Source organism: Ornithorhynchus anatinus, chromosome 15 (genome assembly GCF_004115215.2).
Source record: "Ornithorhynchus anatinus isolate Pmale09 chromosome 15, mOrnAna1.pri.v4, whole genome shotgun sequence".
NCBI lineage: Eukaryota > Metazoa > Chordata > Mammalia > Monotremata > Ornithorhynchidae > Ornithorhynchus > Ornithorhynchus anatinus.
Genome location: NC_041742.1, coordinates 9,676,895 through 9,692,353, shown reverse-complemented (window position 1 = coordinate 9,692,353; position 15,459 = coordinate 9,676,895). Strand labels below are relative to the sequence as shown.

The following is a 15,459-nucleotide window of genomic DNA, read 5'->3' as shown; positions in this document are numbered from 1 at the left end:
CCAGCTGGGTTGACGGAACCCCTCCCTTTCATTTAAGGTGGCCACGACAGGCCGGGGGAGGTTAAGCAGTCCCTCCTGGGGGCGGTGGGTGGGGGAGAGGTGTGGGGGGACGGGAGAAGTGCTTGATGTTAAGCCAGCTGTGACCCTGCGCTCCCATCGTAAGCCTCCAGCAGTGCCATTTCCCAAAGCACCTTCTTTGAATGTTGGCATTGTTTTCCATAAAGAGCAATCTTGTGTGGGATATGTTAAAGCCTGGTAGTTTCACCTGCAACTGAAGGTGTTTGATTTTGATCCTCTCTTTGAGCGCTTGATGGCATCAGTTTTAGCTCTGTAAATCTCCCTAAACAAATGGGCCCCTCTCTCACTTCCTACTGGGGTATCAGAGGATGATGTCATTTTGATTCAGAGGTCTGGGTGGGCCCTTAGATTGTGGTTCATAAATGACTCAGAGATGTGGGATGATTTAAAGGGGGGAATTGGGGAGAAGGCCCGGCTTTGGGAGTCGCTTTTCTGGCTCTTTTAAAATTCATCTGGGATCTTCCGAGTGGGGGCTGCTTTGTGTCCATTGGTAAATTCAGGATTATTGCCCGCTCCTTCATTTTTGGAGTGTAAAGATGAAGATTTTTCAACTTGTGGAGATAGCAGTACAGCTAAACTTTTCCCCTTGGGAGTTTTGTAACTGGCTTGAAACTGCGCCTGAGATATTTGCAAAGCCTCCTTCCTTTGACCGGCTTGTAAAATCTGCTCCAGCCATCTGCCTTATGGTCCTGAAAAAATGTTTTCATTTAGCAGTTGATATTTCCGTGTTCCTTAGAGGATATTCTTGCAGCATATCCACAGTGATGATCACGCTAGAAAGATTTCTCCTAGTGTTTCCAAAAGAGGCTCATTTTCTCCAAATGCCAGGCCTCTGTGTGGCAACTCTGTTCTATTGTACTTTCCCAGGGGCTTAATTCAGTATCCTGTGCTCAGTAAGTGCTCAATAAATAGGATCGATTGGGTGGGAGCAGTGTAGCTTCATGACAAGCACATGGGGATGGTAGACAGGAAACCAGGATTCTAATCCCAGCCCTGCCACCTGATTGTAGTGTGACTCCCAGACAAGTGGTCCAACGCCACAGAGCCTCAATTTCCTTATCTGTATAATGGGGATTCCAAACCTATTCTCCCTCCTAATTAGACCACGAATCCCATGTGAGACAGGAACCGCATCTGTTCTGTTCATATTGTATCGAATGCACCACTGAGCCCAGTGCTTGGTACATAGTAAACACTTAAAAAAATACCACGTTTGGTATTGATATCATTGTTCATCACAGTGTGTTTGTTTTTTGCCCCTCCCTCCTTCCTCCAACTCCATCAGCACAGTAGCAAGTAGACCACAGTCTTCTTGGAGAGGGAGCGAAAATGAGGAAGGAGGTTCTTCAAACTGACCGCCACAGATTGTGCACGTGGTCACATTCCACCGCATGCACACTTGACCTAATCTTATTACATTACTCAGAATGGGAGGGGCCGGTGAGCCACCCCCCCCCCCCCCCCCCCCGCCCAGGCGCCTCGGGGAGACCAGATGTTTAAAACTGAAGTTGTAGGAAGGAAAATCTCAGAGTACAGAGTGGTAAAGTTAGCCATCTTTCTGGAAAACAACCACCACGGGTCCTTTTTCAGAGATGATGCCCCCTGTCATCTTTGAGAGCACTTGTGTGCGTGTGACTGTGGCTGAGAACCTGCAGGGAGCTTCCACACTCTCCCACATGCTGAAGGCTGGTTCATTCATTCATTCAGTCGTATTTATTGAGCGCTTACTGTGGGCAGAGCACTGTTAACACACACCCCCGCCCCCCGACATCCTCCCCCAACAGCTTTAATAGTAATAAAGGTATTTGTTAAGCTGTGTGGCAGGCGCTGTACTAAGTGCTGGGGTGGATACAATCAAATCAGGGAGCACTTTAGGGAGAACTGTACTGAGTACAATATAACAGACACATTCCTTGTCCACTATATCAGCTTTATTGCTGACCTCCCTTCCTCCTTTCTCTCCCCACTTCATCCATATTCACTCTGCTGCCCGGATCATTTTCCTACAAAAATGTTCAGACTATGTTTCCCCACCCCTCAAGAAACTCCATTAGTTGCCCAGCCACCTCCTCATCATACAGAAACTCATCACCACCTGCTTTAAAGCAGTCAATCACCTTGCCCCCTCCTACCTCAACTGGCTACCCTTCTACTTCAACCCAGCCCACACACTTTGCTCCTCTTATTCTATCCTTCTCACTGTATCTAGATCTCGCATCTCGCCGCTGACCTCTCACCCTCATCCTGACTCTGGCCTGGAACACCCTCCTTCCCTCATATCAATCCCATATCAAACTCAATCACAGTCACATATCAAGCCCCATAAGGAGCTGAGGGTGGGGTGAATATCAAGAGCTTAGAGGGAACAGAGCCAAGGCACAGAGAATAGAGAAAAGAGTGGGAGTTGGGAAAATGAGGGCTTAGTCGAGAAAGGCCTTTTGGAGGAGATGGGATTTGTGGTTTGATGGGAAACCTTCCCTGAATTCATTCAGTAGTATTTATTGAGCGCTTACTATGCAGAGCACTATATTAAGCGCTTGAATAACCCATTTCAATTGGCTGCATCAGTCCAACACCCAGCCTTAGCATGGATGTATTTTATTCTTGTTTTTTGCACTTTGTGTCCATGTTTCTACTTATATTTATATAGTGATCTTTACATTCATACAGTTCAGCCATTTTATCCAGGTGTGTTTGTATCATTTCCTGCTTTTGCCTTGTTCTTCCCCTTGGGTCCTCCGTCAATACATAATTTAGGGAGCCATAGCAAGTTTTATCCAACATGAGGGGAGAAATGTGAAAGCATAGTTAATGGAAGGCCTGCTGCTGATTGAATCAATGGTATTTATTGAGTGCTTACTGTATGCAATGCACTATAATAATTGGATATTTAAGCAAAATTAGCAGTTATTATTATGATTATTTGTGGGTATGTCTTGGGTGGGAATGGAGGCTGATTTCTGAGGGAGGCAAGACATCCATGGCCTTCTGTAATGATTCTGTGTGTTCTTTGTCCTTAGGTGTATACCGCCTACGGGCCCACAGTCATCATGCCAACCTGGTTCTGTGCCCGAGAATGGTTCTGCCACGTGGGCTCCTTTAACGAGGGGGGAAAGGTGAGTTTCCCACAAGAAAAGTGGCTTCCTTAATCCATTTATGCTGTTTGGTTCAGAGGGGCATCAGCATGGGCCTGAGATCGGGGGCATGGGTTCTAGGCCCTCCTCTATTGCTAATCTCGTCTATTTTGCCGCCGAAATCCTGCCTCTGGCCTGGAGTGCCCTCACTCCTCATATCCAACAGACGATTCCTTTCTCTGCCTTCAAAACCTTAGCGAGATGCGAGATCTAGATACAGTGAGAAGAATAGAATAAGAGGAGCAAAGTGTGTGGGCTGGGTTGAAGTAGAAGGGTAGCCAGTTGAGGTAGGAGGGGGCAAGGTGATTGACTGCTTTAGTGAAGGCACATCTCCTCCAAGAGGTTCCCAGACTAAACCTTCTTTTCTTTTCTGCCACTTGTCTGCTGTGTGGTCTTGGGCAAGTCATTTCACTTCTCTGTGCCTCAGTTCCCTCATCTGTAAAATGGGGATTAAGACTGTGAGCCTTAGGTGGAACTGGGACTGTGTCCCCAATTATCTTGTATTTATCCCAGTGCTTAGAAGAGTGCCTGGCACATAGAAAGTGCCTAACATATACAATAATTATTATTATTATTATTCCACTCTCTTTTGTGTTGCCCTGACTTGCTCCCGTTATTCATCTGCTCCCCCCCCCCCCCAGGGTCATATCTGTAATTTCCTTAAATTAATGTCTGTCTGCCACTCTAAGCTGTAAGCTCACTGTGGGCAGGGATGTGTCTGTTTTATTATATTGTACTCTTTCAAGTGCTTGGTACAGTGCTTTGCACACAAAAGGCACTCAATATATACGATTAACTGGTAGATAAAAGATAACTGGATTGGGCTCAGTGCTCTGCTCACACTAGGTGCTATCTCAAAAAATAATAACTGTGGTATTTAAGCGCTTACTAGATAGGGGCAGGTAAGTGGTTTGCCCCACTTAGCAGACAAGCGGCAGAGTTGGAATTAGAACCTAGATCTCCCAAGTCCCAGACCTGTGCAGTTCCTCTGTGTCTCAAAATACTCTTGAATGAGTGACCCCCTCTGATTTGTGCAAACCGTGTGGCAGCGGTTTGGGCTGAAGGGGCACCGGACTTGGTGGGTGACCGGTTTGGGTCCACAGCTGGCCCGGGAAGGTAGACCCATTCTTTGACGTGGATTCTCCCTGGGAGCGAATCTCCAACACCACAGCGTCTGAGGCGACCCCATGATGGCCGATAAACATTGAACGAGTCCGGAAAATTTCCACAGCTCGGTCTTTTCATGCCAAAAAGCTGTTCTTCTCATTTGGAATAAAACCCAGACACCTGCTGATCATATTTCTTCAGTAGAAAGTGTTGCAAGAGCAGGGGAGGCAACAGCAATTAGGCTGAAAGTAGAGAGGAGAGGGTTGAAGGGTTCAGGCCATGGGGAACTGTGGAGATCTCAGGCACTGAAAGTCTGTCACCCACCCTCAAAGCCTTATTAAGGTCATATCTCCTCCAAGAAGCCTTCCCTGATTAAGCCCTTCTTTTTCCCCCCAGCTCCCCCTCTCTCCTGTGTCATTTGTGCACTTGAATCTCTGACATTTGGGTATTTGATATTCACCCCCAATCTCAACCCCACCGCCCTTATGTAGTAACTGTGGTATTTGTTAAGCCCTTACTGTGTGCCAGGCACTGTACTGAGCGCTGGGGTGGATACAAATAAATTGGGTTGGACACAGTCCCAGTCCCACATGGGGCTCACAGTCTCAATTCCCATTTTACAGATGAGGTACCTGAGGCAAAGAGAGTGAAGTGACTTGCCCAAGGTCACTTAGGAGCATATTTATAAATTATGCAGTATAAATTATTCACAGTAATGTATGGGAAAAAAAAAGGCAGCCAAAGTGAGCGGAACGTAGGCCCTATAAAGAAGCCCTCCCATGGGTGATTCTCTAACTCCAGGCTGGAGAGGGGGGCCGGGAGGAGTAATATTTTTATAAGGATGAAGCCTATAGGCTGTTTTCTGTCGGGTTTTAGGACATGTCTGTTCTCTTTCAGCAGCGGACCCATGGTTTCATCTCTTTCCAGACTTCTGGCTCCTCCAGAGAGCCTGTAAGCGGGCCATATAAGGGAAACAGCCCAAGTTTCCTCATGGTTCTTTCTTGAGAGCCACCCCACGGTATTGATGGAGTTCAGGACTCCCCACCATAGCAACGTCCCCAAGCATTTGCCGCCTTCTGGAGAAAGTGCCCCCCTCTCTCCCTTGCCCTGGGATCAAGTTTGCACCCAAAAGGAGCCCTCCTGCTCTTGCAGATAAGACCCACACCCACCCCAGCACTCTTCCACCTAATGGAAAGAGCCTGGGCGTCACAAGATCTGGGTTCTAATCCCGGCTCTGCCACTCATCGGCTGCGTGACTTTGGGCAAGTCACTTCATTTCCCTGGGCCTCAGTTCCCTCATCTGCAAAATGGGGATTTCACAGTGGTTCTCCCTCCTACTCAGCAGGGTGGTGTCTGATCTGCTTATCTAATATCTACCTCAGTGCTCAGTATAGCGCTCGGCACATAGTAAGCACTTAACAAAAGACCACATTCATACCAACTGGGGGCCACGGCAGTATGGGGAGAGGGGAGAACTCTCTGAGAGAGGCCCCATCTTTCCCCACCTTTTCTGCTTCCTCTGTCCACATTCCTCAAGGCCGTACCATCAAGTCCCCGGCCCAGCTAATCTAAAGCTTCAAGTCGGAGGAACCTACACCTCTTTCTGGATTTCCCAGCTATGGTCCACACTCTCCAATTTCCCTATTGCCTCTATCGGTTGGAGTTCAATGCGAAGAACCAAACCCCGGTACCTATGGGAAATGGCCTGCCAGAGGTGGACCCCAAATCCGGAGATTCTGGTGCTCATATAGAGCAGGTTGGGGATGGAAAAAATGGATAAACCCAGTCTGAATCCCTCCTCCAAACTGAACATTCCTTTAAAAGTTGTGTCCAGACTCGAGTGATTAAATAAACCACCCCGTTTAATAAATCTGTTGAAAACTTCATCGAAGGGCGAAGTCCTTAAAATGAGTTCCAGGTGGCGAGTATCTTGTGCCGGGTTCGGTGAGGAGGAGGAGGAGCACTGGTTGATCCCAGCTATCCTATTGCAGGGGTAATGGGCTGAGTGGTTTGAACCTCGTGTCGCCCAGAACCCAGGGGGTGTGTGGCGGGCTCGGGGGCTTCGCCAGGAGAAGTAAAGCCAGAATGTTTTTCCTCTCCTTGAGCTAAGCAAGATAGCTAAATTCCCTGAAGGAGAGGAGACTGATCCTGAGAAGCCCAGGAGGTAAAAGGTTAAGTAGAAAGTGGGTGTGTTTTTTGGTTTCTTTTTTGGAACCTGAATTGGAAGATCATCAGCCCCGTCAGATGACCTGTCGAGGTGCTCTAGGGAGAAATCAGTACAGAAAGCAGGCAATGATATTCTTGGCCCGAGGATGTGAAAACCGAACAGAGACCAGGATTTGAGAATGGTCCAAAAAGGAAAGAAAGGGTGGGAGCTGATGATGTATTATCCTTTGAAAATAGTTGGAAAAAGCAACTTTATTTTCCTCAAATAGTGGCACTTTTCACTAGTGGAAAGAGCTCGGACCCGGGAGTCAGAAAATCTGAGTTCTCATCTTGGCTTTGCCCCTTGTCTGCTGCATGACCTTGGGTGAATCACTTTACTATGCTGTGCCTCAGTTTCCTTCAGTTTCCTCACTTGCAAAATGGGGATTCAGATTCTGTTCTTCCTTCCATTTACTTTGCAAACCCCATGTGGGACCTTGGTTATCTTGGATCTACCCCAGTGCTTGGTACAGTGCTTAGCACATAAGGGACTGTGTATATGATTATCTTGCATATACCTCAGCGATTAAAACAGTGCCTGGTACATAGTAAGTGCTTAACAAATACCTGAAAAAAAAATCCCTCACAGTCTTAATCCCCATTGTACAGAAGTGGGAACTGAGACACAGTGAAGTGATTGCCCAAGGTCGCACAGCAGATAAGTGGAAGAGTTGGGATTAGAACCCAGGTCCTTTTGACTTGCAGGCCCTTGCTGCTCTACCCATTAGGCTATGCTGCTTCCCTTTTACTGATCAATTGATGCAGTATCGTGTGCTTGGGAGAGTAAAGTACAGTGGAGTTGGAAGGCAACGATCCCTTCCTCAAGGGGCTTACAGTGTACATGGGGAGATGGATGAAATAAATTACAGATGGAGAAAGCAGCATATCATAGATCGAGCAATCAAGCGGTGGTATTTATTAAACACCTACTGCATGCAGAGCACTGAACTGCACAGCATCTTTAGTAAGGCTCCAAACAAAAGTCTTCAAGCCCCATGGGGCTGTTTCCTTCCTCTCCCTGAGGCCAGGAATCTCACTAGAGGGGCATGCTGAGAAGTTACAAGGCCTAGTGGAGAGAGTACGGGTCTGGGAGTCAGAAGGACCTGGGTTCTAATCCCAGCTCTTCCACCTGTCTGCAGTGTGACCTTGCAAGCCACTTTACTTCTCTGGGCCTCAGTCGCCTCATCTATAAAATGGGGATTAAGACCGTGAGCCCCGATTTGCCTATATCCACCCCAGCATTTAGTAAAATGCCTGACACATAGTAGGTGCTTAACGAATGCCACAGTTATTATTATTACTACTATTAGTGGCAGGAAAGTGGAATTCTGGCCCTTCGTGTGTTTGCTGTAAGGAAACCCAGAGGAGCAACGGTTGGGTGCCAGATGAAATGGGAATGAGCGTTTTGAGCCGCAGCTGTTTCCGTTCCACAACTGGATGAAAGTGGGACTTCAAGTCCCCATTTCTAGACGTAATTTCAAAATCCTAGGAGTAGAAGGTGGTGGAATGGCTCAAGTCGGAGGATTAACAAAACACAAGGTGCATTTAATAAGAAACATGCACCCTGGCCTGCTTTAGCTTGGAGCGTGAAACAAGAAACAGAAGGAGGCTTAAAACTGGCTCTGAATTTGTGCTGATTCGGTTAAGCTGGGCACCGGGAGAAAGATGAGATAGCGAGGTTCCAGGTGAAAACCTCTCCAGGGTGAGATGTGGGAGGAGAAGAGAAGTCAGCGGGAGATTCGGATAGCCGCTGAATGGGAGCTCTAAGTCCCTAAGTCCTTGTGGGCCAAAATCTTGTACCAACTCTCCGTCTCCCTCTCTGTCTTCCCAACCTCAACCACACTGAGTTTTTTTCCTTGCAAATTGAATTGCCTTGATGATGACCGCTCTTCTCTCTGTTTTCCCTTCAGTGAATTCCAGAGTGTTAAGCCATCTCCATACAGTTCAAGTCTCCCGGAGTTTTGCAACTGTGAATTTTTCTGAAGCTAGTCACAAGGAAACTGAGAATATTCTTGATTTAATTCATCTCCCAAATCCCTAAAGGGTACCAATTAGATTTTAGATGATGGTATCTAGATTTTCTCAGAGTGTGTGTGTGTGTGTTTCCCTAGGCAATGTTAAGTCCTGTGCTCCACTACATAAGGAATGGCCCTTGCTTTTTAATTCAGTTTGGTTCGATCTAAACCTCTGAGAATGCTGCCAGATGAGCTGAGCAGACCTAGTGGATATGGGAGAGGCAACCGGACATTGTTGTTGACTTTTATGGTAAATTCAGCCAAGTATGCCTTTTCTAAGTGCACTGCTCTGCACAAAGTAAGCGCTCAGTAAATGTCATGGGTTGTTTCAGAGAGAAGGCAACGTGGTCTAGTGGAAGGAGCCTGGGCTTGGGAGTAGGAGGCCCTGGGGTCTAATCCCTTCTCTGCCACTTGTCTGCTGTGGGACCTTGGACAAGTCACTTCACTTCTCTCTGCCTTTGTTTCCTCATCTGCAAAATGGGGATTCAATAAATACAATTGACTTTTCCTTGAGGAAACTCTGTTGTGGTTTGTCGCTGTGCTGCACAAGCGTGACTAGGAAAGACAGAGCGGCCTCGTGGAAATAGCACAGGCCTGGGAGTCAGAGGATTCTAATCCTGGCTCTGCCCCTTGTCTGCTTTGTGACCTTGGGCAAGTCGCTTCATTTCTCTTTTACCTCAGTAGCCTCATCGGCAAAATGGGGATTAAGACTGTGAGCCCCATGTAGGACCCGGATTGCATCCAACCTAATTAGCTTATATTTTCCCCAAGTGCTCAGTACAGGGCCTGGCACAAAGTAAGGCCTTAATAAATGCCATTAAGGATTTCAGCGTGCCGGCTTGTTTCGAAGCAGATGTAAAATGGGGAGAAAAAGAGGTGAATGGGACTTGCAGATGGTCACCCAGAAAGGAGGAGCCTTCTGTCTTTTCTCACTGTTTGTGTCTGTTTCCTAGGGCATCCCAGAAGACTTGCTGTTCTTTTACGATCACCTTCGGAAGGGCGGTGGACTCTACCGCGTAGACCAATGCCTCCTCCTCTACCGCTACCATCCGCAGGCCGCGACTCATTCTGTGTTGGAGTAAGTAGTCTGGCTATTTTTTAACTGGAAAATACCACCAGCCGCCCTCAAAAGAGGGTCTCCGTCACCCGCACCTCCCCACTGCCCTGGGATGCCAGGAAATCCAGTGCCGGTTGTCATTTGGTAACTCAGATTCTGTTGGCTTTGAGTCAAAGCATAGTATACTGTGCTCCGTCGATATCTGTGCTCCCTCCTACTTGGACTGTGAGCCCAGTGTGGGACCTGATTATCTTGTGTCTACCCCAGTGCTTAGCACAGTGCTTGGAACATAAGCACTTAACAAATACCATTATTATTATTATTACCACCCAATTCAGAGAAGCATGTGGCTTACTGGCAAGAGCACGGGCTTGGGAATCAGAGGACCTGGGTTCCAATCCCGGCTCCGTCGTTTGTCTGCCTTGGGCAAGCCACTTAACTTCTCTGGGCCTCAGGTACCTCATCTATAAAATACGGATAAAGACTGTGAACCCCAGGTGGGACAACCTGATTATCTTGTACCTACTTGAGTGCCTAGAGCAGTGCTTGGCACATAGTAAGGCCCTAACAAATACCTTAATAATAATAATAATAATAATAATTCTGGATCTGGAGAGGTTTATGGAATTCATAATGACCTGAGGTCAAGCTGCCGGTATGTTAGAGATGTACGTCAGTCAGTCATATTGAGCACTTACTGTGTGCAGCACACTGTATTAAACCCTTGGGAGAGTCCAATATAACAGACATGTTCCGCCCACAACAAGCTTATAGTCATCCTCGTTGCCATTCAGGCATTCTGGCTCGCTTTCAAGCCCCTCGGACTGCTCATGGGCCCGGGGGGTTCAGCCTGTCTCCTTGGCCATCAGAATTGCAGGGTGCATGGGGCAGGGGAGCAGTCAGGAGCCCAGATTCCCCGGGATCATCGTGCTGGGAATCCCGGGGTGGGGCACCAGTGCCATATCGCTGCTGGGAATCGCGGGGTGGGATGTGGCCCAGCTGCCGGAGGAATCCGTGGCCATAATCCCTCTTTTGGGTGGGCAGGGGGAGTGATACTGGACCCCTGGAAGCTGACCTCACAATGGGGAGGGGTATAGCAGGGTCTGGTTCTTGAATACTCAGACCCTTACTTACTGTATGCAGCACACTGTATTAAACCCTTGGGAGAGTCCAATATAACAGACATGTTCCGCCCACAACAAGCTTATAGTCATCCTCATTGCCATTCAGGCATTCTGGCTCGCTTTCAAGCCCCTCGGACTGCTCATGGGCCCGGGGGGTTCAGCCTGTCTCCTTGGCCATCAGAATTGCAGGGTGCATGGGGCAGGGGAGCAGTCAGGAGCCCAGATTCCCCGGGATCATCATGCTGGGAATCCCGGGGTGGGGCACCAGTGCCATATCGCTGCTGGGAATCGCGGGGTGGGATGTGGCCCAGCTGCCGGAGGAATCCGTGGCCATAATCCCTCTTTTGGGTGGGCAGGGGGAGTGATACTGGACCCCTGGAAGCTGACCTCACAATGGGGAGGGGTATAGCAGGGTCTGGTTCTTGAATACTCAGACCCTTAGAGACCCCTGCCGGCAACCTGATGGGGGCTCAGATGGCATGGCCCCCCAGATTTAATGCAATCCTAAGGGTGGCCCCTCCCTAATCTACATCAAGAACTGGGGGTGTTGGAGGCAGATGGATGGTTTCCATTCTGGTTCTGGAAAGGATGGGACGGTCCTTTTTTCCTTCTGTCCCTATTCTCGCCGGAATTCTGTTCCACACCTACACACCTCCTGAGCCTGGGACCCTGGTTGAGTCCATAGAGCCTTTGTTCCATCTATATTTGGGGAGCAGAGAGGGAGCTGGATGCTGGGAAGGTGTCGCTTGGGGAACTCATCCTAACCTCCGATCCCACTTCCCCTTGGTCCTGTGAGCAGTGCAGGGAGGTGTGTCTACACAGCTAGCATGTCGACACTCCAAAATAATAATAATAATTATATTTAACAACACATGCCCTGTGTCAGGCACTGAACTAAGCACTGGGGAGGATACAGGCAAATTAGGTTGGTCACGGTCCCTGACCTATATGGGGCTCACAGTTTCAATCCTCATTTTACAGATGAGGGAACTGAGGCCCAATGAAGTGACTTATCCAAGGTCACACAGACAAGTGGCAGAGCCGGAATTAGGACCCATGACCTCACGATTGCCAGGCCCGTGCTCTATCACTACGCCTTGTTGCTTCCCCTTCCTCCCTGCAGGGCAAACCCCTACCTTTCCCTAAGATAGGCCTAGAATCGAACTCCAAAGCGTGATTTTTAGATCCAGGAAAAAGGAATTGGGGGAATAGAAACCGAGGAATCAAATGAGTTAACTCCTCGCACAAGAGATTCCTGGGATCAGGAAAAGGATGGGAAGCAGCAGAGTTAGAGCAACCTGAAACCAAGCTAGTCCTTGGGGAAAGTTCAGCTATAATACCATTCCAAGCCCTCTAGTTTGGAGAGTGGGGGTAATCCAAAGAAGCGTGGAAAAGTGCTTAAATGTCCCTTGGCTCCAGTGACACATTACACTTTAAGGTCCCTGGCTTTTCCTCCTCTTCTCTTTCTCAGACTCGCAGGGCCTCACATCAGAGTACTATTTTTGTCATTTTTTTAAAAAGTCATTGTTCTCGGGGAAAAAGCAGATAGCTTTATGGTCAGTGTTCTTAAAAAAGTTCAGTTCTCCTCTCCCCAATCTTCAAGAACCTCCAGGAGTTGCCCGTCCACTTTCAGTCACTTAACTTCTCGATGCTTCAGTTATCTCATCTGTAAAATGGGGATTAGGACTGTGAGCCTCATGTGGGACAACCCGATTACCCCGTATCTACCCCAGCACTTAGAACAGTGCTCGGCACATAGTAAGCGCTTAATAAATACCAACATTATTATTATATTAAAGAGAAACTCCTTACCATCGGCTTTAAAGCTCCCTATCACCTTCCCCCTCCTACCTTACCTTCTTGATTTCCTATGTAACCCAGACCGCACGTTTTGCTCCTATAAAGCCAATCTACTCAGTGGACCTCCATCTCCCCTATCTCACCACCAACCCCTCACCCACGCCCTCCCTCTGGCCTAGAACTCCCTCCCCCTTTGTTTATGACAGACCACCATGCTCCGCAACCTCATACACGTATTAATGTCCATATCTGTAATTTATTCTATTATCCATCTCCCTTGTGGACAGGGAACGTGCCTACCAACTCCATTCTAGTGTACTGTCCCAAGCGCTTATTGCAGTTCTCTGCACACAGTAAGTGCTCCATAAGTACCGCTGATGGATCCTATCTTGAAGTAGCTCCACACACTCACCTCCCCACTTCCCCATAAACTCTGCTGAGGAGCGAAGCAGAGGGCAGTGGCTGCCACAACAGGTGACAAGAAAAACTCTCCCTGTTCGGTTTGAGGGCGGAAACTTCCAAGCAAGACAGCAAGTCCCCAGATCCGACTGAGCTGTTGGTTGGATCTATATGGGAAGGTCCTCGGCTGCTCCGAGAACATGAACAGAGAGCAGCTTGGCTAGGGCTGCCTAGCCTCCAAAGCGCTCAGTACAGGGCTCTGCCCCGAGATGGCACTCAATAAATGGTATCGATAAGGATGCTCACCCCTTGCGGCATCTGAACATGGCATAGTGGAGAGAGTAAGGGCCTGGGAGTCAGCAAGGTCATGGGTTCTAATCCTGGCGTTGATACTTCTCTGCTGTGTGACCTTGGGCAAGTCACTTCACTTTTCTGGGCCTCAGTTTCCGCATCTGTAAAAAGGGGATTGGGATTGTGAACCCCATGTGGGACAGGAACTGTGTCCAATATGATTTGCTTGTGTCCACCCCACCGCTCAGTACAGTGCCTGGCACATAGTAAGTGCTTAAAAAATACCATTATTATTATTACCTGGGCATATTTGGGGAGGGTGGAGCGGCAGGATCAAAGCCCCTTCCTCTGTAGAAAAGCACGTTCCTGATGACCTATTTTTTATTAACAACTACCATTCTCTCAGATTATCGAATTTCCCCAAACCACCATTCTTTCTCAGGCTATTATCATGACCTTGAATTTGTTTGACCAGACAAGTGTTTTGTTGTGTGTGTTTTTTAACCTGAGCTAATAGTTCTAGAGAAGCTGCCTGGCCCAGTGGATCCTCATCTATAGAATGGGGATTAAATAATTATACTATTTAAACATATGGTATTGGTTGAGTGCTTACTATGTGGGAGGCACAGTGCTAAGCGCTGGGGTGGACACAAGCCAGTCAGGTTGGACCCAGTCCATGTCCCCCATCGGGTTTACAGCCCTAATCCCCATTTTACAGAACAGGTGACTGAGGCCTAGAGAAGTGAAGTGACTTGCCCGAGGTTACGCAGCAGGCAAATGGTGGATCCGGTTTTAGAACCCAGGTATTTTGACTCCCAGGCCCATGCCCTATCCACTAGGCCATGCTGCTTTTCCGCACCTACCGTTTGCCAAACACTGAGGTAGGTAAAAGAAAATAAAATCTCACGTGGGGCTGACAGTCTAATTAAATGCCTGTTTCCCCTCCCCCTCAGACTCGGAGCTCCATATGGGACAGGGACTGTGTCGGATTATATTGCCCCTACCCGAGCGCTTGGCAGAGTGCTCGACACACAGTGCTTATCAAATTCCACAGTTTATATTAATGATTCCTCGTAGGCAAAAATCTTTACTGGCTGCTACTGATTTTTCGCCCATATGTGTGTTTTGATATTGTGGGTTGGCACGTTAATTTGGGGATTCTAACTCAGCTGAATTTCCAGAGAGGTCAAATAGAAAGGGCATTGAAAGCGCTGGCCTTGAAGGGAAATTGCATTAAGACGAATTTAATGAACTTTGCAAAGGGGAGAGCGCCCCTTTAACATTATGCGGCTGTGGGAGGGTTTTGTATTTCCGTGGAGCGGTTTTTGGCAGAGACTAGCCATCTTTTCTTCCCGGCACCACGGGACGTTAAAGCTTCTTGGACGAGTGTATCCCGTTGCTGTGGGAAAATGGCTTTTCTGAGAAATGGGCCTGTCTGAATTGACAGCGGGCCCTTGCCGATCCCAGTGTTGCAAATTTGGGGGGCTCAGCCGTGCCGCATTACAGCATCCTCGGAAAATGCACAGAGCCCGAAGGCTGGGTATGTTGCGCTCTGGGGGCATCTAATCTGGCACATTTCATTTTCCGGTTTTCCAAAAATGTGACAGTCCCAGTTCCTGCTATTCTGTTTTAGCCTCTATTTTTTTTTATTATTATTTCTAATTTTGCTTCCAGGAGAGGAGGAGGAAGGGATAGGGAGGGCCAGAGGGGTTCGTGGGGAGTGCAGGAGGAGAGGAGGGGATGTGTTGGGGGATTGTATAAGGGTTGTGGGAGAAATGCCAGTGTTGTGTAGAAGTGAATAAAGGTAGGCTTTCAAGAGGAATGCACAAGACTGCCCCCCCCCCCCCCCCAAATCCAGCAGTCTCCAACTCTCCCCAACTGTCCAGCCCTTCTTAAATCCTGCTTCCTCCAGGAGGTCTTCCTCGATTAATGTTCTTCTCTCCCTAAGTCATCTGCTTCCAAATCTCAGCTCAGCGCTAAGCCACAGGTAGGAGCATGGCCTAGTGGAAAGATCCCGGGCGTCGCAGGACTTGGGCTTCCAATCCTGTGTCCTCCATCTGCCAGCTGTGTGGCCTCGGGCGGGTACTTGACGCCTCTGGGCCACAGTTTCCTGATGTCTGTAAAGAACGGATTCAATGCTCATTATTTCTCCTCCTAAGGCCTTGAGCCCCATGTGGAACAGGGATTGAGTTTGAGTTGATGAACCTGTATCGTTCCCAATGCTTAGAAGAGGTCTTGACCCAGAGTAA

The 15,459-nt window shown here is 48.3% G+C and overlaps 1 protein-coding gene across 6 annotated transcripts in view; it reads left to right on the top strand.

Annotated features, from left to right (window-relative positions):
- Positions 1-15,459, top strand: part of B3GNTL1 (UDP-GlcNAc:betaGal beta-1,3-N-acetylglucosaminyltransferase like 1) — a 255,370-nt gene that overhangs the window by 200,480 nt on the left and 39,431 nt on the right. For all 6 annotated transcript variants that reach the window (XM_029080078.1, XM_029080079.2, XM_039914223.1 and 3 more), the window contains 2 exons: positions 3,099-3,194; positions 9,493-9,617. In XM_029080078.1, coding sequence (XP_028935911.1) covers positions 3,099-3,194; positions 9,493-9,617 — 221 coding nt within the window. The remainder of the gene's footprint in view (positions 1-3,098; positions 3,195-9,492; positions 9,618-15,459) is intronic.